At 51.9% G+C, this 25,539-nt stretch overlaps 2 protein-coding genes across 6 annotated transcripts; one reads left to right on the forward strand and one right to left on the reverse strand.

The window, feature by feature from the left end:
• Nucleotides 1–480: 480 nt before the first annotated feature.
• NDUFS6 (NADH:ubiquinone oxidoreductase subunit S6) lies at nt 481–8,902 on the reverse strand. The gene is made up of 4 exons (XM_001501794.6): nt 8,700–8,902; nt 8,450–8,503; nt 1,604–1,726; nt 481–653 (listed from the first exon to the last, which is right to left on the reverse strand). The coding sequence occupies exons 1-4, from the start codon at nt 8,829–8,831 to the stop codon at nt 588–590; spliced, it is 375 nt and encodes a 124-aa protein (XP_001501844.1). The 5' UTR covers nt 8,832–8,902; the 3' UTR covers nt 481–587.
• A 31-nt stretch (nt 8,903–8,933) lies between these two features.
• On the forward strand, nt 8,934–11,651 carry MRPL36 (mitochondrial ribosomal protein L36). Of its 5 annotated transcripts, none has more exons than XM_070246128.1 (2): nt 8,934–8,969; nt 11,218–11,651. In XM_070246128.1, exon 2 carries the CDS (start codon nt 11,231–11,233, stop codon nt 11,552–11,554), a length of 324 nt encoding a protein of 107 aa, XP_070102229.1. In that variant the 5' UTR covers nt 8,934–8,969; nt 11,218–11,230; the 3' UTR covers nt 11,555–11,651. The 5 variants fall into 5 exon arrangements, with proteins under 5 accessions (XP_070102229.1, XP_005604415.1, XP_005604417.1 ...); XM_005604358.4 differs by lacking the exon at nt 8,934–8,969 and adding an exon at nt 10,207–10,334; XM_005604360.4 differs by lacking the exon at nt 8,934–8,969 and adding an exon at nt 10,299–10,377.
• Nucleotides 11,652–25,539: the final 13,888 nt, after the last annotated feature.

Genomic DNA, 25,539 nt, shown 5'->3' on the forward strand with positions numbered 1-25,539 from the left:
TCATGGATCATTCCACCAAGCCTCCCTTCTCCTCCCTCATAACTCCTATTTTTATTTTTCTGTTAAAATACATTATAATCAAGAATCTTTTAGATGTCCTTAATTTGGCCTGATGTGACTGTTAACACCCTCAAATGGATCCATAAACTCTTGGTTCTGAGACACTGTGACTCCACCAGAAGCTGAGGAGGGAAGGAGAGTGCAATCACAGCAAGGTGACGGGGAAGCACTCGCTTCCGTCAGAACTGAGGCCGGGTCCAGCGCCAGCCCCGCGGAAGCCCCCAGGCTCTCGGAACCTCTGTTTCGTCTGCAAAAGAAGCAAAGTCACTCTCCCCTCCCTTCGCCCCGTCTGTCAGTCGCCCAGTGTGGTCACATGGATGAAGGAGGTGCCACGGCAGCACGGCCACATGCCCCTGGAGGACACACTGCAGCAGTCCAGCTTCCCCACGATCGCTGGAAAAGAACAGCCGTGAGCCGACCCCTGGTAACACGCCCTTTATTCGCCACGCACAGCACCAGGGCCTCCACCTGTGCCGTTTACCAGGGAAATGCTCCCTCGTGCCACCTCCTGGGCCCAAGGAGTCGCTCTAGTGATGGTGCTGTCTGAACTGGAGTCCACAGTAACCACATGTCCCAGTTTTCGTTTCTTTGTCCTGAAAGAATTCATAAGGAGAGAGTCACATTTCCATGTTCTACTTCATATCTAAACACATTTAGACAGTGGACACCGAAAGTGTGCAGAAAACTTGAAATACACTGTCCACTAGAAACATCTCAAGAAGTCTGAGGTTCCTACAAACTAGAACTAGGACAGCGCCAAAGGCCGGGCGCCCAGTTCTGGTTCCCCCCTGCCTCGCTGGGAGCCTCACCTCAAAGGACGGCCACACGGACACAAAGAGTCAGCACAGCGGCCACTTCTGGTTCCCCCCTGCCTCGCTGGGAGCCTCACCTCAAAGGACGGCCACACGGACACAAAGAGTCAGCACAGCGGCCACTTCTGGTTCCACCCTGCCTCGCTGGGAGCCTCACCTCAAAGGATGGCCACACGGACACAAAGAGTCAGCACAGCGGCCACTTCTGCCCTCACCTGACCCTCATCTGCTCTCCCACCCACGAGGGCCGACGTCAGCCCTGAGCAGACCCCGGGGACGGGCATGTGGGGTGCAAGCAGAGCTCACGCCACAAGCAGCAGGGGTGACAGTGGTCCTGCCGACCCCCTCCCTTCCTACACGGTGTGCACACCTGAGCTTCATGGGCTCTAACGCGCATGTACTTCCCTTCCTCTCTAAGGCTCTGCGTGTATACTGATCAACGGACAAAAAGGACTACAGAGGCACCAAAAGGATGGCTCCAGGGAAAGACAGATGCCCACATTTGAGACGAAGGTGGACAGTCAGTGCCGGTCACACTAAGCACACTGCACGGCACGTCACAGTTGGCAAGGTGCCCTGCACACACCGCTTCACTCAGTCCCTCTCGTAGGGTCTTGCAGGCGACGTTGAGGGGACAGTGTTCAGCCACAGTGAGCAGGGAAGGGCCATGTCGTGGGCAGGTTCAGAACTGGGCAGAAATGTGCGGGTGCTGGGAAGGACGGCCACATTACCAGGTTGATGTACACTCTGGGGTGGCCAAGAGCGCCCCCACCGCCGTCACACGAGATCACGCGGCTCTCAACTTCACTCACGGGCTGCTCTGCTATCAAATCAATGGCGAAGTTTTCATTCACCTGCAACAAGAAAAGAAAAACCCGTACAGACAAGGACAAAACTTGGTAATGTCACGACATTTGAATTTATGCAGACACCCCGACACACACAATCAGACACTGCCAGCACAGGCATATTCTGTACGTTTTCCCTTCAATATTCTCATTGTCCATCTTCAAAACACACAAATCACTTAACTCAGTACATGTAAACACACACACACATTCAGCTTTTCATTTTCATACAATTTCAAACTTACAGAAATGCTGCAAGAATTAGAATAGTGCAAAGAATTATCCTTTACCCCTACCTGGGTTCAACAAATGCTACCATTCTGCCCCATTTATCATTTGCTCTCTCCTCTCCCCTGCCCCATCCCTCTTTCTCTCTACATACACGAACATGTGTGCAAACACGCACACTTTCCCAGCTCTATCCGCTGGCGATTCCGCCGCCTGAATGATCCTAGCACGTTTGTCATTATGGGGCAGAACTGCTGTGCCAGGTGTGTCCTGGCAGACCAGGGCCAACAGGCGTCCGGCCCCGCGGGCCCAGCATCCCACCTTCACGGAGAGCCTGCTGCCTTAGGGAGGACAAGGAAGCAAAGATCAGGGACGGAAAAACATTTACAAATTGGGGGATCATTTAATTTTAACAAAACTTGAAAATAAGTTAGCAAGCAGGATCGACTCAGTGAACTGTTTTTCTAAACCCAGCTGACTATCCAGAACATACAGCGCAGCACGGCCAAGCCTGTCACACTCTCACAGAGAAGGCTCCGCTGCCACTGAGACAGGTACAGTCAACGTCTCACAGGATCTGATGCCCTGACCCCAGGGAACATGGACAACATTTGGAAAGGTTTAATTATTTTTAAAAAGCTTTGCCAGTTACAGGTGATTCTGCAAAGCTTTCTCCTAAAGTTCTACTTCCAGAAGCTGTGTGGGGCGGCCGCACTGGCCCACAAGCTCCTGCAGGCAGGGGGGCCAGGCTCACAGCGGCCGCAGTGACAGCCGGCCTCCCCTCTGCTGTGGATGAGCCAGAGCCACACAAAGGAAGCACCTGCGTAAATAAGACGGCGTCTGCCCAAGTGACAGACATGTCACAAGGCAGCACTAACCAGCCCCCAGGCCCCGTCACGCAGTCAGAGACGGGCCCTCTCCTGCAGGAAGGGCAGCTGAGACTGACACGGGACCGCCCCTGTCATTCACGCTGCAGCTCCCATGATGAACGCCTCGCTCCCGGGACCTGGGTCACCACAGGATCAGAGAGCCAGGAGGGCACCCGCCGGTCACAACAGCTGCCTCATCCCCGCCTCCCGATTCCAGGTTAAACCTCGGGCTCCATCACGCGCCCTCCCCCAGGAGAGGACAGAAGAGGAGCACGCACTGCTGGACTTTACGAAGGAGCAAATGCAGAAAAACATCGTGCCATCCATTAGCCATAAACGCAGTGTCTTCTTAAGCACACAGGGCGTCAGGCCCCGAACTGTCCAACCGCTGTAAGCGTTAGTCCTTATACATCACTACCACAGAAATGCGAAAACACCTTTTCATTCACCTCTTGATCAACTGACTGCAGAGTAAAGATATTTAGGTTTAAATTCATTTGTCAGTAAGCTGTTCTCATTTTTCTTTTAACTCCTGTTTCTGAAGGTGACAGTTCCTGACGGAAAGTTTACTCCCTTACAAAAAACTGAGATTAAATCCATTAAATATAAAACGCATGATTCTACGAAATAACATTAAAACTAGTAAAAAAGGAAATAATAACACAGTTAAATAGTAGTAATGTTCTGTAAAACACCGACCCTGTTAATGGAAATTTACAAGTTTAAAATAAACTAAAAGCCCCAGTTCAAGTATTTAGGATATCAGATATTTTTAACACTAATGCTAATTCTATTTAGCCAAATATACATGTGTACACACACATATATATAATTTTTAAAGCACAATAAAAACTGAAGTTTTCACCCAAATTAATTTTTGAACTAAGTTTGGGGAAAATGCTCAAAAACAGCATGTGGGCTCTCTGCACGGGGGTGTTCAGAGCCCTGTGGGTGATGGAGTCCAGGGCCAAAGCTGCCAGGGTTGGAGGAGAGAAGGGGCTCAGACCTGGGGACAGGCAGGAAGTCGTGTGGCCCCCAGGGAGGGATCGAAGCGCACCCTCGCTGCTCATCTCCTGGCCACCAGCGCCTGCACCTCGGGGCCACGAACTCAGTCTCAAGTTGTCCTTCTGGGTCTGGGGTACAGGTCCACGACAGTCCACACCCTTCCAAAGGAAGCACAGACTGGGCTCCTCTTCATCCACAGGCTTTACTTCACAGTCCGAATGCCTCCCCCTCACGACAGAGATGACACACTCAGCGGGGACGCGTGGGGAGGCGAGCGTGTAGAGGCAGGGAGCCATGGGATCACTTCGGAAGGGCCGGCCCATGTAAACCGCAGGCCCCGAGTCTCCAAAAGGCCCTAGAAGGTGCCCAGCGTGCTCCTCAAGACAGCCAGACAGCGCGGGCAGCCTCTCCAGGAGCCCGTCACAGAGCGTGAGGAGGGTTCTGGAAAACAAAATCGGTGCAGAATCCTGCTGACTGCATTCTCGTGCCCGTGTCACTAATCAAAGATCCACAAACATGGGAGGGGCTGACTGCAGAGGGTGGGGGTCCAAGTCCACCCTTGCTCTCCACGGGGGATGGCTCCTGGGACGGCCGGGCCTCTCGGCCCTAAGCCAGTGAGCACGCTGCCTCCTGCCCGGAGCTCAGCACCAGCACAGCACATGGGGCCCTCTTTCAGGCTCTATGTCCTGGTGACCCCCCACCCTGTTCCTGGGGTGGTGATTTCTCCCTGCAGCTACGAAGGGGCTCCTGCCCCATCCCTGGGCTCTTCAGCTTCCCTACCCCTCGTGGGCACGTGTGTGCATGTGCATGTACACGTGTACACCTTAAAGCCAACACGAAGTCAGCGACACACTGATGTGCCAGGTCTGACGGCTCACCATGGTGGAAGACACTGCAGGTCTGGCTCGCTCCTGATCGTGGGCAGTAACCACCAGGATTCCCCACACCTCTGCGGAGAAGCAGCCTCACTCCCCGAGCGTGGGGGCTCTGCCAGCTCCCAGGAGAAGCTGGCTGCACAAACGCTGGCTCCAAGCCCTCGGGGAAGAGCTGGGCCAGCCCGCGCAGGTCCGAGGGCATTTCACACTCAGGAGGGTCAGTTGTTCTTCCATCCACAACGCCGGCCAGACGCCCTCAGAGGACAGTTCACGTTCTCGCAACAGACGCAGCAGGTAAGGCAGGTGTCAGCGCCACGGGAAATCGCTCTGGTCAGTGGGGGTTTGCGCCTAGAAGCTGGTCCCAAAGAACAGAGGGCCAGCTGTGAGGTCGCAGGGCCACCACCCACCGCAGCTGCCAGCCAGGTGTGATGCAGGCAGGATCTCCAGGGCGGCCGACCTGTGACAGATGCCCAGTCCTGGGCGCCGAGGGTCTTGGGTCAGGGAGTGAGCCTTCTCTGCCCCCACCGCTGAGACATGGCAGTCAGATTCCCAAGGGACGTGGAGGGCAGCACAGAGCTGTGCTCAACGGGCCTCAGCCTCCTGGCATCCTGGGCTTTCTGCCCAAGTGTTTATCTTCAAATCCACCAATGAAGCCTGTCCCAGTAACAGCGACACCGGGAGCCACAAGTTACGATAAACGCTTGCTGGCAGCTTCCCTGGGACAGGCAGTGCTGTAAGCACTCTCCTGTCTACACCAACTCAGTGCCCGCAACCCCACAAGGTCAGTAACTGAGGCAGACGGCGACCAGGGGCTCATCAAATCTGGATGCAGCCAGGCAGGCGACCAGAGCCCCGCCTGTAACCAGAGACATGACGCTGGTGCTGGCAGTGCGTCCCAGCTCTGAGGGCACGCAGGCAACACTATTACTGTCGTCTCTGTTACCGCCATAAGTGCCACTGCGCACCATGCTCCCTTGTCTACACCATCCTTCCACTAGAGGACAGGAAACGTGCTTCTAACGTTACCTGTATGACCACAAAGGACTCAAAGTATTTCTACAACTTGTAGAAGCGTCTCTGGTCAGTTCCGGCTTCTACTTCCCTCAGGTGGCCCAGGACCATGGCGGGCCAGACTTCTGTCCCCTCCTTGAGGGGTGGGGGCTAGCTGGCACCTTCTTCTGCACATGAGCATCCCCTTGGGAGAACCTGTCACAGGCCCAGGGGCCAGGGATTCCTCTGGAGACAGGCTGCAAACCACACCAGGCACCTCTGGTCAAAACTGGCCAAGAGCCACACACAGAGACTCCCTGTTTGTTCCTGCAGAGCCCGGCTCAACCACCCAGCTTCCTGCTATCCTTGTTCTTCCGAGTAAGTTCAGCTTCAGTTTATTTCTTAAAATACAACAAAGCCAACCACAGGGACAGTGAGGTCCGTGGCTGTCAGGGGCTTGGGGTACGGAAGGATGAACTGGTGGAGCACAGCGGATCTTTAGGGCAGCGAAGCTACCCTGTGTGACAACGGAACGGTGGACAGACATCAGGCACTTGTCAAAACCCAGAGAATGCACCACACAGAGTGATGCAACTAATGTAACTGCGGACCTGAGGCAGTAACAATGTGTCAGTGTTTCCCAAACTTCAAATGATCAATTGTAGCCAACCCAGCACACTCATTCAGGATGCTAATGGGGTACTGCGTGAGGGGGCAAGGCGGTAGATGGGAACTCTGTACTTTCTGCGCAATTTTTCAGTAAACCTAAAAGTTTTCTAAAACAACATCCTGGAAACCAAAAAGAAATTTAAATACCACTAAACGCTAAATTTTTGTTGAAAGAATGAAAGCCAGAGCAGGAAGCCTCATCATTACAGACGTGCCGCACACCTTTATAACATCAAGATGTGCCCCCAGGAACTCACAATCTCTGATAGGAAAGGTCCCCAGTGGTCAGAGAGGAGCAACACCATCAGCACTGCCTCCTCGCTTGCTTGTTGGCTTCACTGACCCTGATTTTGTCTTGTGGTTGTTTCGAAGTTGCTCCCCTGTTGTCCCCTGCCACGGCAATCAGAAACCAGGAACCACATGGAGAATTTCCAGCAGAGCTGGGCTTATGACAGACCCAGGTGCTTCCTAAGGCATCAGACCTGAGATAAGGAGCTGGGGGCCAGGCTGCAGGAAGGAGCCCAGGGCCCCAGGACCCATCTGCTCCAAACCACTCCACCCAGGCACTGGATTCCACCTCCACAGCCCTGCCCTGCCCCACGACACCCTCAACATGGAACATGGCGTCCAGCCTCGGATGCCCAGGACACCTGAGAGTGGACACTGCACCTCTGCTGGGAGAACCCTTCCCACCGCCATGATCATGGGGCCTGCTCGTCCTCCCAGAATCTGTCTGTTCCTGCCTTTTTCATTTTCATGAGAATGTACAGGACAGCTGGCACAGAGAAGAAACGTCCCATTCCCAATGTCATGAGCGGACTGTGAAGCATGGGGCTACAGGACTGAAGAACGCAGCCTGAGGAACAGATGCTGCCCTGGGAACACACTGACAGCCCCAGGAATAAACAAAAACGGTTTGTGAGGATGACAGAAGGGGGATTTTCCACGTGCAGGCTGCACTACACAGCTTACATGTTATCTCACTCAGATAGTTACAATTCTACAAAAAACATTCCCATGGTTTTCATTGTCAAACAGGAAAACTGAATCTCAGAGGGATTGTCCTATGCACAATTCAGCCTCAAGCCTGTCGGACTGCGAATCCACAGGACTTTCACGCCACCAAGGACGGCAAACCTGCTGCACACGACCCCTTCACTGTCAAGAGTCTTGGCAGCACCCCTCAATCAGGGCACCCCTTCCCACTGAACCCGGAACAGGCCACAGGATACTTCCCAATCCAGCACTAACGCAGCCAAATGATCAGTCGACAAGCAAAACACAAGCTGTTGCCACCCCGTCGTCAGACCACACAGCAGCGAAGGGGTCGAATTCAGAGATCATCACTTTATAGTGAGCCAATTCATGGTCACGTGAGCTCCTCCAGAAATGCCCTGGAGCTGGGGAACAGAAGTAGAAAACAAGACACTGGGAATGGACCACCTCACCAAGGTCAAAGGGGAGGGGGGACACCATTTAGGGACAGCGGAGGTGGAACAGGAAGAGTCGACAGACTGATGGGAAGGAGGGACTCAAGGAGACCCCGGCGGAGTGCCCACATCACTGCAGGAGAACCCGGCTGGCAGGAAAGGAGCCAGAAGAACACAAGCCCACGCAGGCAGAGGGGCTCCGCGTGCACGGTCCTCCTCGGGCGGCCACACGACGCTGTGCGAACTGACGGGTCTCTGACCCGCCCAGGGAAGAACGACCCCGTGCATTTCCACCTGCCAGCTAAGCTCCCCCAAGGACGCGGTGCGGTGAGAACCATGAGAAGCTCACCCCGGAAGGTGACTGAAGGAGAAGTTTTCAACAGTTCACACGACTTACTTCAAACCGAGGGTCTCCAGGGTACAAGGCGCAGAGGTGAAGGGAAAGACCGCGCCCATCTACGTATAGACCAGAGCCGCCCTGTCGAGACGCTGTGTGCGTATTTCGGGGTGAAACAGGACAGAAACGGGCGCCTTTTACATTCAGCAGCCTCGCAGGACTCGAGAGCCGCCGGGCGCCCACGACTTGGGAAGGGTGACTCAACCTCCCGGGTTCACGTTCACCTCCCGCCCTCCACCCGGGTCCCGTGGAGCCGCCCCGCTCACCTCCTTCTGGCGCCCCACAAACCGGATCCGCCTGTAGTCCTCGGCACCGTACGCCTGCAAGACAAGACCACGCGACGTCAGCCCGACGCCGGGGTCCCAGCCCCGGCCGGACGCGTCACACGCCGCGCTCTCCTCCCGTCTGGGGGACCCGCGCGCGCACCCCAGACCTCCGGGCCGGACCGTGAGGACGCGGCAGGTGCCTGAACGCAGCCGGGCCCAGATGGAGCGCGTCCCCCGCCCGCGGGGTTACCTGGCCGGTGTGCGTGACCTTCTCCCCGGTCGGCGAGGTCCGCACCCCGAAGCACCTGGCGCCCCCGGGAAGGCTCAGCGCCGCACCTCCGCCCCTGCCCAGCAGCCGGAGGAAGGTGACCGTCGCCGCCATCTTGCGGGCTGACCCTTGACCCGGCGCGCTGAGCGCCCAGGCATGCGCACGTATTCCGCGGGGGCCCCGTGGCCGCGATTTAGCTCGCGCTGCCGCAGTGCGCACGCGCGGTGCGGTCGGGCGAGCGCAGCCCGGGAGGTGAGGTGGCTGGCCAGGGCTCAGCTGGGAGAAGGCGGGAAGTTTGCGCTTCACCTTAGCGCTTAGCGGCTGCTCGGTGATTCGTACCAGGGGCAGGGCGGGGAAGGATGGAAAGCGAACATGTATTCTGTATATTCGATAGTCATGGGGGCTTAATATCGAGTGAGTGTTTTTATTGGGGAAGGGCCCTCGCTTGGAGAGGAAACTGGAAGTACATTCACGTTGCGCGATGCGCATTTCTGTGTGGCGGAGGGACAGCATGTTTGCTGATTTCTGCAGCAGAGCCGAATGAAGCTACCAGTGCAGCGCACTCGATGTCATCTCATCGCACATGCAGATCAGCCCCGAAGGCCCACTGCCCTACAGCGCACCTGGGCAGGACCCGGCTCGCGGGTCCCGGCGCTTCCTTCTCTGCTCCTTGTGGCGTCCTCTAAACTGCCTGTGCACAGACCGGTCGGGAGGGTCACCTCACACGGGGCCAGTCCCTGGATGGGCGGTGGGCGCGGGGGAAGGACTCAGAACTCAGACCTGGGTAGGGTCGCGCATCCCCAGGAGCTGAGGCCACCCACTGCCTGGAATCCAGGGAGGTGGAGGAGAAGACGGCGAGGTGATGAGAGGCGCGATTCACTGAAAATCTCTTGAAGCGGAAAGGTGCCCACAGAGGGGTGCTCAGAGGTGGGCCTGGAGCTCCCCCGATCAGGTGCAAGACCCAGCTGCGGTGGGGGCGGGCGCGCAGGTGCCACCGTCTGCAGCTCACCTTGGTGTGCACGGAAAGCAGATGGTGGGTTCGCGGACACAGTCCCGGAAAAGCGGGCTTAACGAGTTAATTGTGGAATCTGGGTGGTGGGCATATGGGTGTTCGCTGTAAACGTCTTCCAACTTTTCTCTCTGTTTGAAAATTTTCGTAATAGAATGCTGGAGGGAGAAAAAAAGATATTTAACTGCAACCAGTTAGGACCACTGCCTACTTCCACTTGTTTCCGAGCCTCGTCGCATTTCTCCCAGGATGTCTATTAATGCAAGCATGTGGTTTTTCCAGAATTTGTTTGGACGCTGGTATTAGTACGTTTGTAAAAATGTATAATTGGTTATGACTTCTTTTTCGTTCTAGGTATTTACTTTCGTTCCTATTTTTGCATTCTCCCTAGAACGCCCCCCTAAACCTTAGACGCCTGGTGGCGGGGAGAGGGGGGGTTCCGGGCATGGGACGCGAGAGCCTCTGCGTCGGGTACAGGAAGGCAGTCACGTGACAGTGCCGCCATCTTCCTTCCTGGCGGACGCTCCTGGCGACGTCTGCGTCCCTGCCCTACTGCGCAGGCGCGGGGCGAAGCGCGCTGCCCTCCGGCCGGGGCGCCTTCTTCCCAGGTCGGGATCTCCTGGGTCGCGAGGGGTTGGGATCCGCGAGGAGGCAAGGCGCGCGGGTTCGGGGCTACCCTGAAGCCGCTGGCCGGGCCTGGGCTGCGGGAGGGCGCAGCTCAGGCCTCCTGGCCTTAGTTTCCTCGGGTGGGCCGGGTCGGAGGTCGCGGGCGAGGGTTGGTGGGCCCGGGGGCGGGTTCCCGGCCCGGCCTGCAGGTCAGTCCATCTGGCGGCCGCCCCGACCTCGTGGGCGGTGGGCGGGCCGCGCGACCCTTGGGGCGGGGTTGGCGGGATTCCCCGCGGCTTAGTGCTCCCGGGTGGTGCTGGCTCGGCGCCTCCGGCCGCCCGCGGTCCAAGGGGGCTCCCCGAGGGCCGTCCGTCGACGTCGGGCACTCCGGTGCTCGTGTCCTCTGCGTGAAGCCCGAAAGGAGTCGGAGCTCCCGGAGGGCCGGGGTCTTGTGCGTCGGGCGTGCGCGGACCATGCGCCGAGGATGTGGACCCCTCCGCGGGGAGCCGGGCCGAGGCCGGCCTGAGCTGCTGCCTTCTCGGACCTCGCAGGGGCAGCTCCGCTAACCCCGGCCCGCTTTGGTCATTTCGGAGGGAGGGACGTGGCTACGCTTAGGGCCCCAGCAGCCGGTCTGGGGCTGCACGGCCCGTGCCCGCCTGCACGAGGGCGCTTATTGCGGAGCGCCTGTCCCGTGCACCTGTTCTCCTGACACACGGGCTGAGCGCCGCGGCAGGGACCCCGGGCTTGATGCCGCAGCTGGTAGGTGGGAGCCCCTGACCTCCAGCCTTGTGTTCCTCAGCCACAGTGAGGTGGGGAGAAGGAAGCTGGAAATAGTGCGCACCAGTGCAGGAGAAACTATAACAACTTTTTTCCTTTCCTGCGTAGATTCAGCCTTAGCATGGCGACCGTCTTCATCAAGAAGATGGTGGTCTCTGTCGCGCGCCCTCTCCTGCGTCTGAGTTCTTGCACAGGGGGTCCCCGCGCGCTCTCCACACTCCTTTTGGGACCCCTTCGAGCTGCACTTCCCGTCGAGGCGAAGCCCAGCCCGGCGGTGGCCTCGCTTCTGTCCAGTCGCCTCGCGCCGTGCCTGCCCCCTGCTCTGGGGTTCAAGACCAAGGGCGTCATTAAGAAGCGCTGCAAAGACTGTTACCGGGTGAAGAGGCGTGGGCGGTGGTTCATCTACTGCAAGACCAACCCGAGGCACAAGCAGAGACAGATGTAGCCCCCCTGGCTGTGCAGTAATGTGGGAAGTCTGTCATTTCCTTGGGAAATGGTTTTACCTTGCTGAGAAAAATAAAATGGAACGTTCTGTTGTCTAAGATGTGTCGACCTTCCAGTTTTGTTCACGGTGCCCAGGCCTCTCAGCTCTGTAGCAGTCCAGATCGAGTCAAGCCAGAGCCCCAAGTGGAAAACAAATCGTTTTTATCTTCTGTGGAAGCAGTATTTATGCTCCAGCTGGAGGACAAAAGTTAGGATGGAAGGGAAGCTCTTCTGTCTGACACTTCACAGTGCGAGTTCTTTAGAAAGAACAGGATTCATCTGAAAGACCATCCTGTGGGCGGCTCTCAGCCCTGTGTCTGCGTTCATCCATCCTGCTTCCTTTATGTGGATTAGACTCGTAGTCTCAACATTCCTGTATTAAGGATAAGCACAAAAGGCCTTATAGGAATCTTTAAATCAAGGAAAATTTGTTTACATGTAAAGGCATTTTGGCTATCAGTTAAATATGTTGTGTCATCCTTGGTCTGCAGCATGCATGCAGGTGCATGTACACATGTGTTCATGTATGAGTGTGATGTGTGCACGTGCACCCACCTGAGGGTGTGTACTGAGCAGAGCAGCTGTGGTGACCCTCTGCAGACCCGCCTGGAGCCAGCGGCCCATGGTGTTCTGTGTCTCCTGTCACAGGGTTGAACGCCACGCAATGCCCAGGTGATCCTCCCGCCAAGACCATGTTCTGACACCTGAGTGCCCGTTGGGGCTGGGCCCTGCAGTGCAGAGCGAGGAGCGTGGAGCCTGCCCTGGCCGCCTTCCTGTCCACGCGTTTCTGGAGCGGGTTAAACCAGGAGGGCCGGTGGAGGGTGGTGAGAGCCGGTGAGCGGGAGGCACAGGGGCTGGTGCAGGCCCAGCAGAGGGACCCAGCCACTTCAGGCCGGGCTGCTCGCTGGGGAGGTGGCAGTGAGACTGAGCCCTGAAGGACCAGGGAGGGTGAGGTTCAGGGACGGCCACAGCAAGTGGGGCCCAAGTGGCACTCGGCACCAGGAGGACTGGGCAACTGCCCAGCACACAGGGCAGCTCCGTGTGCTGTGCTCAGGCACCATGGGCACTGACATGCACACCCAGTCCTGGCCTCGGGGATCTGACCACGACCTGCACAGACACACCCCAAGCACACGGTAGCAGCCCGGGGCCGACTAAGAAGGAGAAAGCCGGAGACGCCCCTTCCTGGAGCACTCTGTCCTGGGGAATCTGCTCCAGCTGGAGACCCTTCTGCCCCTTCATTGCTCAAGGGCTCCCAGGCCGCCCTGCCCTGCTATTGGGGCACCGCCCGGCCTCATGGAGACCACAGCACGGGGTAGGTTTGCAACAAAATATGTTGTATTCGAATTGAACTATGTGAATGGGATCCAGATGTCCTGAGGCTGATAACTTTATACCTAGGCTTCCATAGCAGAACAACTGTGAAATAGCTCTGTGCCTTTAGGAGAAGCTCTCTCCCTCGGCCCTGCAGACATTCGAGGCCCCGTCCTTCTCTGTGGGGGGCCGTCCTGGGCACTGTGGGCTGTTGAGCAGCATCCCTGGCCCCCACCCACTTGATGCCAGGAGCACCCCCACCCCTGGTTGTGACAACCACAACTGTCTCCAGGAATTGCCAAATGCCCCCTGGGGGTCCCATCCCCCAGGTGAAAACCACCATATTAGGGAGATCCCTCACCTCCTCTGGCCTGGGGTTTTCCCAGCTAGGACATGGGACTAGCGTTGCCTGTGTTAATGTCACAAGGCGGCAAGGACTGGGATGTGGGTGGTCCATTTGGGAGGTGATCACGGGCCCGGATGGAGGAGCAGGGAAGCTGGGACAGAGGAGAGGGGTGAGGTGTGCAGAGGAGAGGGCATCTCGGGGCACCAGCCTCCATGGGGCCATGTCCTCTGAGCAGCCACTGAAACGGGCCCTGCCTGTCCCACCAGGGGAGGGGAAGTTGAGCCATTTATCCACAGATTCCCATTGTTCACAGTCGAGGATGCCCCTGTCGGGGGCAAAATCCCTGACACATCCAAGCTGCCCCAAGCAGGCCTAAGCAAGCCCCTGGGGCCCGGAGAAAGCCCTGTGTAGACAGCAGGAGCACATAGGGGCTTGAGGGGCAAGCTCGCCCCACTCAGGAGCTGTCCTCTGCAGCTGCCGACCAGGAGGTGGGTGAGGGTGCGGCCCACACCACCTGCTGCACATCCTCCCTCTCCGGATACAGTGAGCAGTGGATAGGAAACACTTGGAGCAGTGAGAAGTGCTGTTCCAGCATCCGTTATTGTGACTATCCCTCCAGGGCCGTGGCCTGCAGTCAGTTGGGGGCAGCAGCGTGAGTAGAAGGACAGTAGTGACCACATGTGGACATCAGAACTCACAGGCATTTCTCGGCCCATCTGTACAAACATCTCCACAGGAGGAGGGAGTGGGAATGGGGCTTCTGCTAGGTGATGGGTGTCACGTGTGCACACAGAGGCACGTCTTTTCGTGAGAAAGCACGGGTTTGTGTGCACATCACATCTGGCTTGGTGGACTGTGTCAGGTCTGACGTGAGGGGCGTCATCAGACCTTATGGGGCGACTCCAACCCCCCGAGGGGCAGGGTGGATATCACAGCTCTCACGGCAGTTCCGGCTCTCCTTCCCGGGAACCTGTGGGGGGTCACACTTGCCGGCCCCCTTGAAGTGGGACACGGCTTTAGGACTTGCTTTACCCTACAGAATGTGAGCAGAAATGACACGTTGTTTTTCAGCAGAGTTAAGATTTGGGGCATGCCTCACTTTGTCCTTCTCCTTCCACACTCGTGGCAGGAGCGTCTTGAGGAGGAGGTGTCAGGAGACCCAACAGCCTGCAGTGCTGCACGGCCTCCGTTTCCCTGCGGGGGACAGTTTCCCTGGCAGCGCCCAGACCCACCGTGGACCGCGTGTGAACAGGAGTCCCCTCCCCAGTGTCTGGACACAGGGCTCAGCAGTGTGGTCACAGCAGCATAGCTGGCCGGTGCTGACTGAGGCAAGAGGAGCCGTGGACAAAGCAGGGAGGCCCCACGCCGGGTCTGGGTCCTGGCTCTGCTCATTCCTTGGAGTTGGCCTTGAACCAGCAACTTCCCTGAAGACTCACGTTTGCAGGGGGCTAATAATACCCCCATCCCTGCCAGTTCTAAGAGCCTTGAGGCCACGTGAGGCAGCCCTGCTCCCTCCATCCTGCTTTGCCCTCAGTGTCTGACTGCCATGGAGCCTGGCGCACAGAGGCGCTCAGCAAGTGATGTGGAGCCAATGCTGATGCCCCCTGTGAACAGGCAGCCCCTTGCCCTCTGCTCCTGTTCGGGACCCGCTCATCCTGCAAGGCCGCGCCCACGACTTTGTTCTGAAGAGCTGGCTGACTGGTCCCATCCCAGGGAACCGATGCCTCCAGTACGGGTCAAGAAGCTTGATGCTGGACCTGTCTAGGTCTGTTGGGGTTTCACACATGTACGCACATGCACACACACATACACACACTTACACTACACACACACCCCTCACTTCTTTTTGGTTATTTTCTCCTTGTCAGGTAAGTGTGAGTATGTTTCTCGCCCCGAGCATCTGGCTCTGCCCGGGGCACACAGTGCTGTGTCACAGATCCACAGGAGCGAATCTGTGGGGATGTTCAAGGGACAGGAGTGGTGGGTGTACTGAAGCGACGAGCCCACAGAGCCTGCGATTGCAGCTGATGAGCTGGAGTCCTAGCAGGGCACTGATGAGTGCCAGCCATCCCTCTCCCCTGGGACTGTCAGTCTGCACTTGGTCTCAGGGCACAGCAAGTGTGCTGATCAAACCCTCTTATGGCTCATCCACTTCCCCAAACGGGGATGGACCAGCATTTACAGCCCAGGATTCCAGCATCACAGAGAAATGTGTTTAGGTCAGGGGGCAGCAAACCACGGTCCAGAGGCCAAACCCAGGCCCCCACCATGTTTGTAAATAAAGTTTTATTGGAAAACAGCCATGCTTGTTCATTTGTGTTGTAGATGCCTCCACAACAGCCATCGTAGTAGTGGGGTAATTGCAACAAAGACTGAATGGCCTGGAAAACCTAAAATATTTACTACTTGGACTATAGTTGTAGAAAAAGGTGTGCTTCCCCCTTCTTTAGATCATTAACTAGGTTCCTTATCTTATCCTGGGATTTGACTTCACGTTGACCATAACCTACCAGAAACAGATCCTGGTTTCTCTGCTGTCCATACAGGGAGAGGGAGCTTTGTGTTTGTATACATTAGCTTGAAACAATAGACATTGAGATAAAAAGTACTATTTATAACAGCACGAAAATCATGACAGATTTAGATATCAATTTAACAAAATCTATGCACATTCTGTATACTTAAAATTCCAAAACACTGTTGAAAGAATTTTGCTACCATCTAAATAAATGTTGAGATATACCATGTTTACTGATGAGAAGACTTAGTGTTATTGTCAGTTTCTCTCCAAATTCGTCTACAGACTCAATGCAATGCCAATAAAAATCCCGAGAGGAATTTTGGTACAAAATGCCATGGTTATTCCAAACTTTATATGGAAAGGCAAAGAAAGTAAAATGGCCAGAACAATTTGGAAAACGAAGGAAAATGTTGGAGGACTTGCTGTCCGTGATTTCCAGGCTTGCTGTAAAACTATGGCAGTCACAGCACTGCGGCACTGGGGCAGCACGCACAGCACGCATGGATCAATAGGAGAGAGGAGGGAGTTCAGAAATAGACCCGCACCTACAGGGTTACAGAATTTTGAAAACAGGGTTAAAGGCAAATCAATGAGGAAAGGATGGGTTTTTTCCACACATGATGCTAGAAAATTGGATTTCCATATACACAAAACAAACTTCAACCCATACCTCTTACCATGCACAAAGATTAGCTAAAGATGGATCACAGACCTAAGTGTAAAACCTCATACTACAAAAACTTCTCAAGAAAACATAGGCTGAAATGCTTGTGGATTTGAGTTATGCAAAGATGTATTAGATACAACACCAAAGGCATGATCCATAAAAGAAAACATTGATGAGTTAGATTTCATCAAAGTTAACATCTTGCGCTCTTCAAAAGACACTGCTAAATAAATGAAAAGACAAGCTGAAAACTAGAAGAAAATATTTGCAAAATGCCTTTTATAAAGGACTGGATCTAGAATATATAAAGAAATCTCAAAACTCAATAATAAGAAAACAAACAACCCAATTAAAAACGGGCAGGGGCCAGCCCAGTGGCGCAGCAGTGAAGTTCACACGTTCCGCTTCGGCGGCCTGGGGTTCACCAGTTCAGATCCTGGGTGCGGACATGGCACCACTTATCAAGCCATGCTGTGGTAGGAGTCCCACGTAGAAAGCAGAGCAGGATGGGCATGGATGTTAGCTCAGGGCCAGTCTTCCTCAGCAAAAAGAGGAGGATTGGCAGCAGATGTTAGCTCAGGGCTAACCTTCCTCAAAAAAAATAAAATAAAATAAAAATGGGCAAAAAACTTGAAGAGATAGTTCACGAAAGAAAACATACTGAGGAAAACAAGCACGTAAAAAAGATGCTCCACCCTAGATTTTAGTGAAAAACAAACTAAAACCACAATGAGACAGCACCACATACCTGTTATAATGGTTACAAAATGCACAAAATCAGGTTCTGGTGAGAATGTGTAGCAATTGTAATTCTCAGTGAAAAATAATACAGTCATGTTGGAAAGAGTTTGGCCATTTCTCATAAGTTAGATATTCAATTGCTTAGCAGTCGCACTCCTGGGTATTTGTCCAAGAACAATGACAACTTATGTTCATAGCAAAACCTTTATGTAATGCTTATAGTGGCTTTATTTATAACTGAAGCAAAAAGAACCCCAACAAACTGGAAACAACCCACATGTCCTTCGACTGGTGAATGGGCAAACCAGCTGTGGTGCCTTCTGACAGTGGAATACTTGGCAGTAAAAAGAAAAGAACTAGCGATACAAATAAAAACATGGATGAACCTCAAATCCACTACACTGACTGACAGAAACCTGGATTCAAAATGCTGCCTAGTTTCTGATTCCAATTACATGACATTATGGAAAAGGCAGAATTGTAGGGACAGACAATAGGTCTGTCGCCATGAGCGGGGGCTGCGGAGGAGGGACTGACTGCAGGGGACGCAAGGGACCGCTGTGGGAGGTGGGGTTCCTCTCCCTTTGACTGTGGGAGGGGTTTCACGATTATAAAACTCATACAACCGTACACTAAAAGGGAGAGTTTTACTTTAGGCTGATTATAACACAATAAAGCTCACAAGAAAATACCGAAATAGAATTTCTAGACCAAACGGAGCACAAATAAATAAGATAAAAAGAAAAAAGAACCAAAAAAACCGAAACGCAGTCAGGGAGTTGTGGGACACCATCTAGCATTCCAGCGCCAGAGCATTGTCTGATGCGCCAGAAGGTGAGAGGATGGCGCAGAAAGACCGGGCAGGGTTCCGCTGTGCACAGGGCCACTAGGGGCTGGATCCATTCAACAGCACCACCGACAACAAGCCTGAACGGCGTTGCAGTCCAAGGGGAGAGTGGGGCAGAAAAAAGTAGTCGAAGAAATAATGGCCAAAATGTTTCCAGACTTGATGAAAACAGTAAATCCACAAATCCAAGAAGCTTAACAAACCCCAATCAGGAGAAAAATAAAGGAAACCACGTCATAGTATACAGCATTATCAAACTGCTAAAAATCAGACACAGAGAAAACCTCTTAGATTCAGGCAGAGAAAAAAAGGCCCATTCCTGGTAAAGGGACAAATTAAGAATATGAGCACACATCTCACAGAGACCACGCAGGCCAGGAGATAAGAAAATCTCTCTGAAGTGCTGGGGAGAGCTGTCCATCTAGAAATCTGTATCCAGTGAAGATATCTTTCAAAAGTGAAGCTGAAAGACACAACCTTTTTCTTCTGTTTTTATTTACCAAGTTTTTTTTTAAGTCTGCTTATTTTGGTGAAGAAGATTGGCCCTGAGCTAACATCATTGCCAAGTGTCCTCTTTTTTTTTTCCTCCCCCAAAACCCTGCACATAGTTGTGTATCCCAGTTGTAGGCCATTCTAGTTCTTCTGTGTGGGATGCTCCTCCGCATGGCCTGACCAGTGGTGTGTAGGTCCTCGCCCAGGATCCGAACCGGCAAACCCCAGGTTCCCAAAGGGGAGCACTCGAACTTAACCACTCGGCCACCAGGCTGGCCCAGAGAAAATCTTTTCTGATCCACAAAAGGTAAGAGAATTCAGACAGAAACACAGATTTATACAGAAAGATGAAGAGAGCCAGAAATAGTAAACTTTTGGGTGAACATAAAAGACATTTTTGCCTTATTTAAAAATCCCTCTGAGAGAATAATTTAAAGAAAAAACAATAGCAATGTATTGTGGTGTTTATGACATACGTAGGACTGACGGGTGTGACCACACTAGCACAAAGGATGGGCGTACACGCTCGTAAGATTCTTACACTCTACATGAAGTGGTAAATCGTGTATGAAGGTGGTCTCCGATGTTACAGCTGTATACTGTAAACACTAGATCAACCGCTGGAAAATGAAACAAAAAGTTATGCAATAGGCCAATAATGGAGAAAAATACGGAATATTAAAATCTCCAATTAATGTAAAATAAGGAAACCAAAAGTGAAAAAGGGAGCAATGTCTTGATGTGATAAATAGAAAATAAAGGACAAGATTTTAAGTTTGAATTCAACCCTATCAATAATCATAATACATGATCTAAGCACCCCAATCAAACAGCAGAGAGTGTCAGATTGTGTAAAAGAATAGACTTAAGGATATGCTGTCTGTAAGAAATCCATTTTGGGGGGGCCTGGCCCCGTGACAGAGTGGTTAGGTTCTCACGCTCTGCTTCAGCAGCCTAGGGTTTCTCTGGTTCGGATCCTGGGCACAGACATGGCACCACTCGTCAGGCCACGCTGAGGTGGCGTCCCACATGCCACAACTAGGTGGACCCAGAACTAGAATATACAACTATGCACTGCGGGGCTTTAGGGAGAAGAAGAAAAAAAAACGATTGGCAACGGATGTCAGCTGAGGGCCAATCTTTAAAAAAAGAGGAATCCATTTTTAATGTAAGTCACAGATAAGCTAAAGGATAGGAGAACATGTATCATGCAGACAACAATCAAAAGAAGGTGGAGTGGCTAAGCTAACGTTGGCCAGGGTGGGCTTTTGATCACCGACTATTACCAAGTATAGTGATAGAGGGGTTAGTTAATCAAGAACAGATAACCATCCTAGATATCAATGCAACTAATAACAGAACTTCAAAGTAAGTAAAGCAAATATTTATAGAACTGCAAGGAGAAATAGACAAATCCAAAATTGTGGTTAAATTTATCTGTACTCCTCTCTCAATAACTGATAGAACAAGTAGACAGGAAAGTATTAAGTGTGCAGAAGATTTGAACAACACCATCCACCAACTTAATCTAACTGACATTTATAGAACACTCCCCCTAATGTCAGCAGAACAAGCATTTTTTTAGGTTCACGTGGAACATGCACCAAAATTGACCATATTCTGGACCATAAGACAAGTCTCCAAAAATTTTGAAGGATTGAAGTCGTAAAATATATGTTCTGACCACAAAGGTATTAAACTAGGATTTAATAACAATAAGATAACTGGAAAATCATGCAAATAATTGGAAATTAAGCAGCACAATTCCAGCTAACCCATGGATCGAAGAAGAGCTCTCAGGGTGAGGCAGAAAATACGTTCCACGGGATGAGAATGAGCCACAGCATAGTGACGTGTGGAAAGCAGTTAAAGCTGTACTTACAGGGAAGTTTACAGCATAAATGCTTGTATCAGAGCAGGAGAAAGGACTCCAAACAATGGTCTAATCTTCTACCTGAAGAAACTAGAAAAAAAGAGAGCAAATGAAACCCAAAGTAAGCAAAAGGAAGGAAATAATAAAAAACGGAATTCGAAGAGATAAAAAACAGAATAACAATAGGAAAAATGAGAGAACTCAAAGGCTGGTTCTTCAAAAGGGGCAATAAGATAGATGGATCTCTAGCTTGTCTGATCAAGAAAAAGGGCAGGAGACACAACTTATCAGTATCAGAAATCTTCGTGCTGGTGGTTCACAACTGCACACATCTGCTGAAACTCACCAAACTAATAAATTTTATGCTTTATTTACATCTCAATAAAACCGATGGAAACAATACAATGGTTTCCGCTCTCCATCCTGAACCCAAAGCCCCAAATCCGAGTCCCTGAGTTGGAATCCAGCATCTGTGGTTTGAAAACTGTCCGGAAGGAGCGTTCGGGGTGCATCCTGGTGAGAACCATTGGCCTGGATGCACGATTCGCTGCCCCTAGAAAAATGACCATTCTAAGGCCAGCGCCAACAGTTCCGAGGGCAGCAGGGGGAGGTACGGTCTGGAAGTGTTAGCCTGGAGCAGATGTGGTGCTTCTGCTTGCAGCACACGGGGCTCCATGCCACACGCCCGCGCGGGCTCATCCGTGCTGCCCAGTTCCATGCACCTTATCCTTGTCCATCTCACGTGTGGACAGTGAAGTGCACACAATCCCTTTTACTTCCTTGGGGGTTTGTCTGAAGCCCCGGAAGGCCAGAGTGTGGGGTTAATACCCAAACCTCCCTGTCGGTGAAGTACGTCTTTGCCCGTCAGATTTGCAAAGTTAAAAAGAGAATGCTACCGGGATGGAAAGCTGGTGGGGTGTAGGCGTTCCCATCTGTGGGAGGTGGTACCTCTACAGAGACCAAACAGGCAACTGTCTACGTGTGAAATATGCGTTCTTCTCGACCCGCGTCTGGGCGTCACCTCAGTGAAACGCTGACGCACCAGGTGGAATCTACAAGGCTGTGCTTAGAAGCGGTGCTTGTCATGACAGAAACTGGAAGCCACTTGGCTGTCCAACAGCCAGCAGATGGTTCAGTCAACTATCCCCCAGGCCCGGGGCCGGGCAGCAGCCTTGGACAAACGCCACGGAGCGCGAGCCGAGACCTAGTTCTGGATATTAAATATACATAATACATAAATATACATAACAAATAAATATACATAATACATGTATAATAGAAAGTTGTACAACAGAGTGCAAAGCCTGTTTCCATTTATGTAAAAATTAAGCTCTTACAAATCTAAACACATGTTTTTCCAAGAAAAAATATTTAAGTAACAGTGTAAGAAAAGTTCTGGGGCAACATACGCCAAAAGAGCAATTACTTGTCTTTGCAGAGGGTGAGTGGGAAGGAACTGAAAGGCGCACTTTTTTGGTGTAGTTTTACTTGTTTTGGGGGAGTTAGGTTCACGTCTTACTTTTGTAATTGGTACCTAGGAGAAAAATGTAAAAATTCGTGAACAATGTGCTTATTGAAAAGAATGTGAGCGACATAAAGACTGTACAGGGAGATGGCCTGCGCCCGGCCCTCCTGGCCCGTCCCCTAGGGCCCACTGCTCGCCCCGCCCCGCGACAGCCCACACGCAGACTATCCAGGGTCTGAGCTTGTTCCGGGGCCTTGGAGAAGAGGAACAGACAGCTGGCCCTGCTCTCCAGCACCGGGCTGCGTGCTCCCTTCTCCGGGCCCGTGCTGCCAAGACGCTCCCACCTTCCGTGTTCGACCTGAACGAGGCGAGCCCGCTGCTCTGCCGCGAAGCCTCTGGCCTCCGCTCTGAAGGACTGCAGTTGCCTTTCCCGCATCTTCCCGACTGTTTCCCCTCTCCTTTATCCTTTTGGGGGCTTCAGGGTCACCAGATCATGAGCCACAGAATCCACCAAATATTTGAACCCAGTATAACCCATTTTAAGCATCTTTTTTATTGGGGTGTAATGGACATACAACATTATGTTAGTTTCAGGTGTACAGTATGATTCGATACTTGCATATATTGCAGAATGATCACCACAGTGGGTCTAGTTAGCATTCATCACCATACGTAGTCACAGAATTGTTTTTTCCTGTGGTGAGAACTTTATTTATTCTTTTAACAACTTTCCAGTATGCAATACAGTACTGTTAACTATAGCCACCATGCTGCTCATTACATCCCCAGGACTCATTTATTTTATAACTGGAAGTTTGTACTTTTTGACCCCCTTCACCCCTTTCACCCACCCCCAACACCCGTTTCTGGAAACCACCAAGCTCTTCTCCATATCTACGAGTTTGAGGTTTTGTTTGGTTTTTCAAGATTCCACATATAAGTGAAATCATACAATATTTGTATTTCTCTGTCTGACTTATCACTTAGCAAAATGTCCTTGAGGTCCAACCGTGTTGTTGCAAATGGAAAGGTTTCTTGCTTTTTCATGGCTGAGTAGTATTCCATTGTGTACATATAACACATCTTCATCCATCCGTCGGTCAGCGAGCACGCAGGCTGTTTCCACGCCTTGGCTGTTGTGAGTGGTGCCATGATGAATAGGGGGGGTGCAGACATCTTCTTAAGATTGTGTTTCCATTTTCTTCACATAAATACCCAGCAGTGGAATAGCTGGATCTTATAGTAGTTCTGTGCTAATTTCTTGAGACCCTGCCCGCTGTTTTCCCATACTGCATTTCTTTAATCTTCAAACATGAAGTGGAGAAGACAAATGCATTCTACTTCTGCTTCATTCTCACTTTGGTGTGTTTGAGCTTCCGTGTCATCAGCTTCCCCAGACGAGCGTCTCTTGCTTGTCTCAGCCAGAGGTGGGCCAGCCCCATCACTGCCTGTTCTCGTCAGTAGGTTTTATTGGGACCCAGCCGGCTCATTCATTCAAGCATCGTCTGTGGACGCTTCCACGCTGCAGAGTTGAGCAACTGCATGAAAGAACCTAAAATGTCTGCTCTCTGGCCCTTTACAGAAAACGTTGGCTGACCCTGTTCTAGAACATTCTCCACAGCGAGTGCAGTCTCTGACCGTCAGAGCCCACATGTGTGAGGGTTCAGGATGGTCAGTCAGTTTAATAAGCAGTGTGCGAAGGGGATTTCAGGCACCTGGGATTATCATTTGGGCTCTGAAGACCTTCAGGTGACACTTACTTGTTTCTAAAAAGTCAGAAAGTGTAAATAAACAAAAAGAAGATTTAAGGAAACTGTCATGACCTCCCCCTCCTCCCCCCAGGATTTGCTTTCCTCTAAACCCAGCTGAACACGTGTGTATTTTTACACCACAGCACACCGGGTGTGCTGTCTGGAAACACCCCGGTTGTCTGGACATTAGCCCCCCATAGGGCTGAGCCTTCCTTCCTGTGGTCACCGAGGCAGTTTTGACTTCTTCTTATCGCAAAATTTAAATCTTGAAACGATGTGCCCTCCCTAAATTTAGACTTGTAAACCTTAAGAACTCATTGAACCAGGTTTCTCATGGTGATAAAAGAATTTATTCCTTGGGAAGAAGGTGAAAGAGACACCGGTATTATGTTGAAAAAAAAGAAAAACCCTTCCTCTAACCCAGCGTCTCTCTGTGGCTGTCGTGCGTCTGCGTGGCCGGGTGGGCAACGGACTGAATAACATGTAATTACTGTGCGTTGTGCGCCAATGGGCTTTAGAAAGACTCTTCTTCACTCCAAATGGGTACAAATTTAAAAGTAAAGTAAGGAAGGGGCTGGCCCCGTGGCCGAGTGGTTAAGTTCGCGCGCTCCGCTGCAGGCGACCCAGTGTTTCGTCGGTTCGAATCCTGGGCGCGGACATGGCACTGCTCATCAAACCACGCTGAGGCAGCGTCCCACATGCCACAACTAGAGGAACCCACAACGAAGAATACACAACTATGTACCGGGGGGCTTTGGGGAGAAAAAGGAAAAAATAAAAATCTTTAAAAAAAAAAAAAGTAAAGTAAGGAAGAAATTAACTTATTTCATCAATTGTATTTCAAGTGCACTCTGTACTAGAGGCTGAAATGATTTGGGAAAACAAAAAGTGGTGTGTTGGTTTCCTGTGACGGCCGTAACAAATGACCAGACTTGGTAGCTTAAAGCACCAGCAACTGACTCTTGTACCCTGATCCAGGGTATCTCATCTCAAGACCCTTAACTTAACTACATCTGCAAAGACCTTATTTCCAAATAACACATCCTGAGGTTTAGGGGAGACAGAAATTGGGGGGAGATGCTATTCAATTCATTAGAAGTGGTACCGAAGATTTTCAGAAATAATTTTAATTTAAATTATTGATAGATAATGTATTCACATTATTCACAATGCCAAAGAAACTTGAGGATGCAGCATGTTTCTCTTGAACCCCAGACCCGGGTTCTCTCCCCAGAAGGAAGCAGGATTGTCAATCAGTGCCTGTAGTATCCTTTCAGTCACGTCCTGTGAGGCCCCTAGCCCATCCCTGTGACTCCCATTCTTGCCCCGCTGTGCACACCTGTCCTAAACCCGAGGACACATCTGGACAGTCGCTCATCCCAGCAACCCCGGGGCATCCTCATTCTTCTTTCTCTGATGGCTCCAACAAGTCGGTACAGGATATTGCAAGCACTGTTTTTGGTTTACAGCATTTTTCTGCATCCATATGAATTTTTTATTTTCTCTTCCCTTTTTGGATTTATGAAGCATCTTGTCCTATTTTGTAATTAGCGGTTCTGATTCCCAATTAGAGGTAGCTATTTTTTTCTCCACGTTCCTCCTTGTCATTTTTCTATTTAAGAAGCATGGAAAAAATGAGAAATTTACAGAACAAAGAGCTGTTTTGCATTGCATGAGGATTGACTTTGGCCGTGTCAATATTCAGAAAGAGAGCTGTCAGGAAGCGGCCCCTGCGAGCCTGGGGATCCAGCAGAGCGGCTCCCACCGTGCGGTTCAGACAGAGTCCTCTCCGGCCGCCACCATGAAAGATTCATTGTCTTTCCCTCAGAAAGCGATGTGTGTTTTCCCTTCCATAGTGACGCCATTATACCAAACATAAGATGAATTACTGTACAGAAATCCTAGCTGTTCACCCGCCGTCTTTCAGGAG

Source organism: Equus caballus, chromosome 21 (genome assembly GCF_041296265.1).
Source record: "Equus caballus isolate H_3958 breed thoroughbred chromosome 21, TB-T2T, whole genome shotgun sequence".
In the NCBI taxonomy this organism is placed as follows: Eukaryota; Metazoa; Chordata; class Mammalia; order Perissodactyla; family Equidae; genus Equus; species Equus caballus.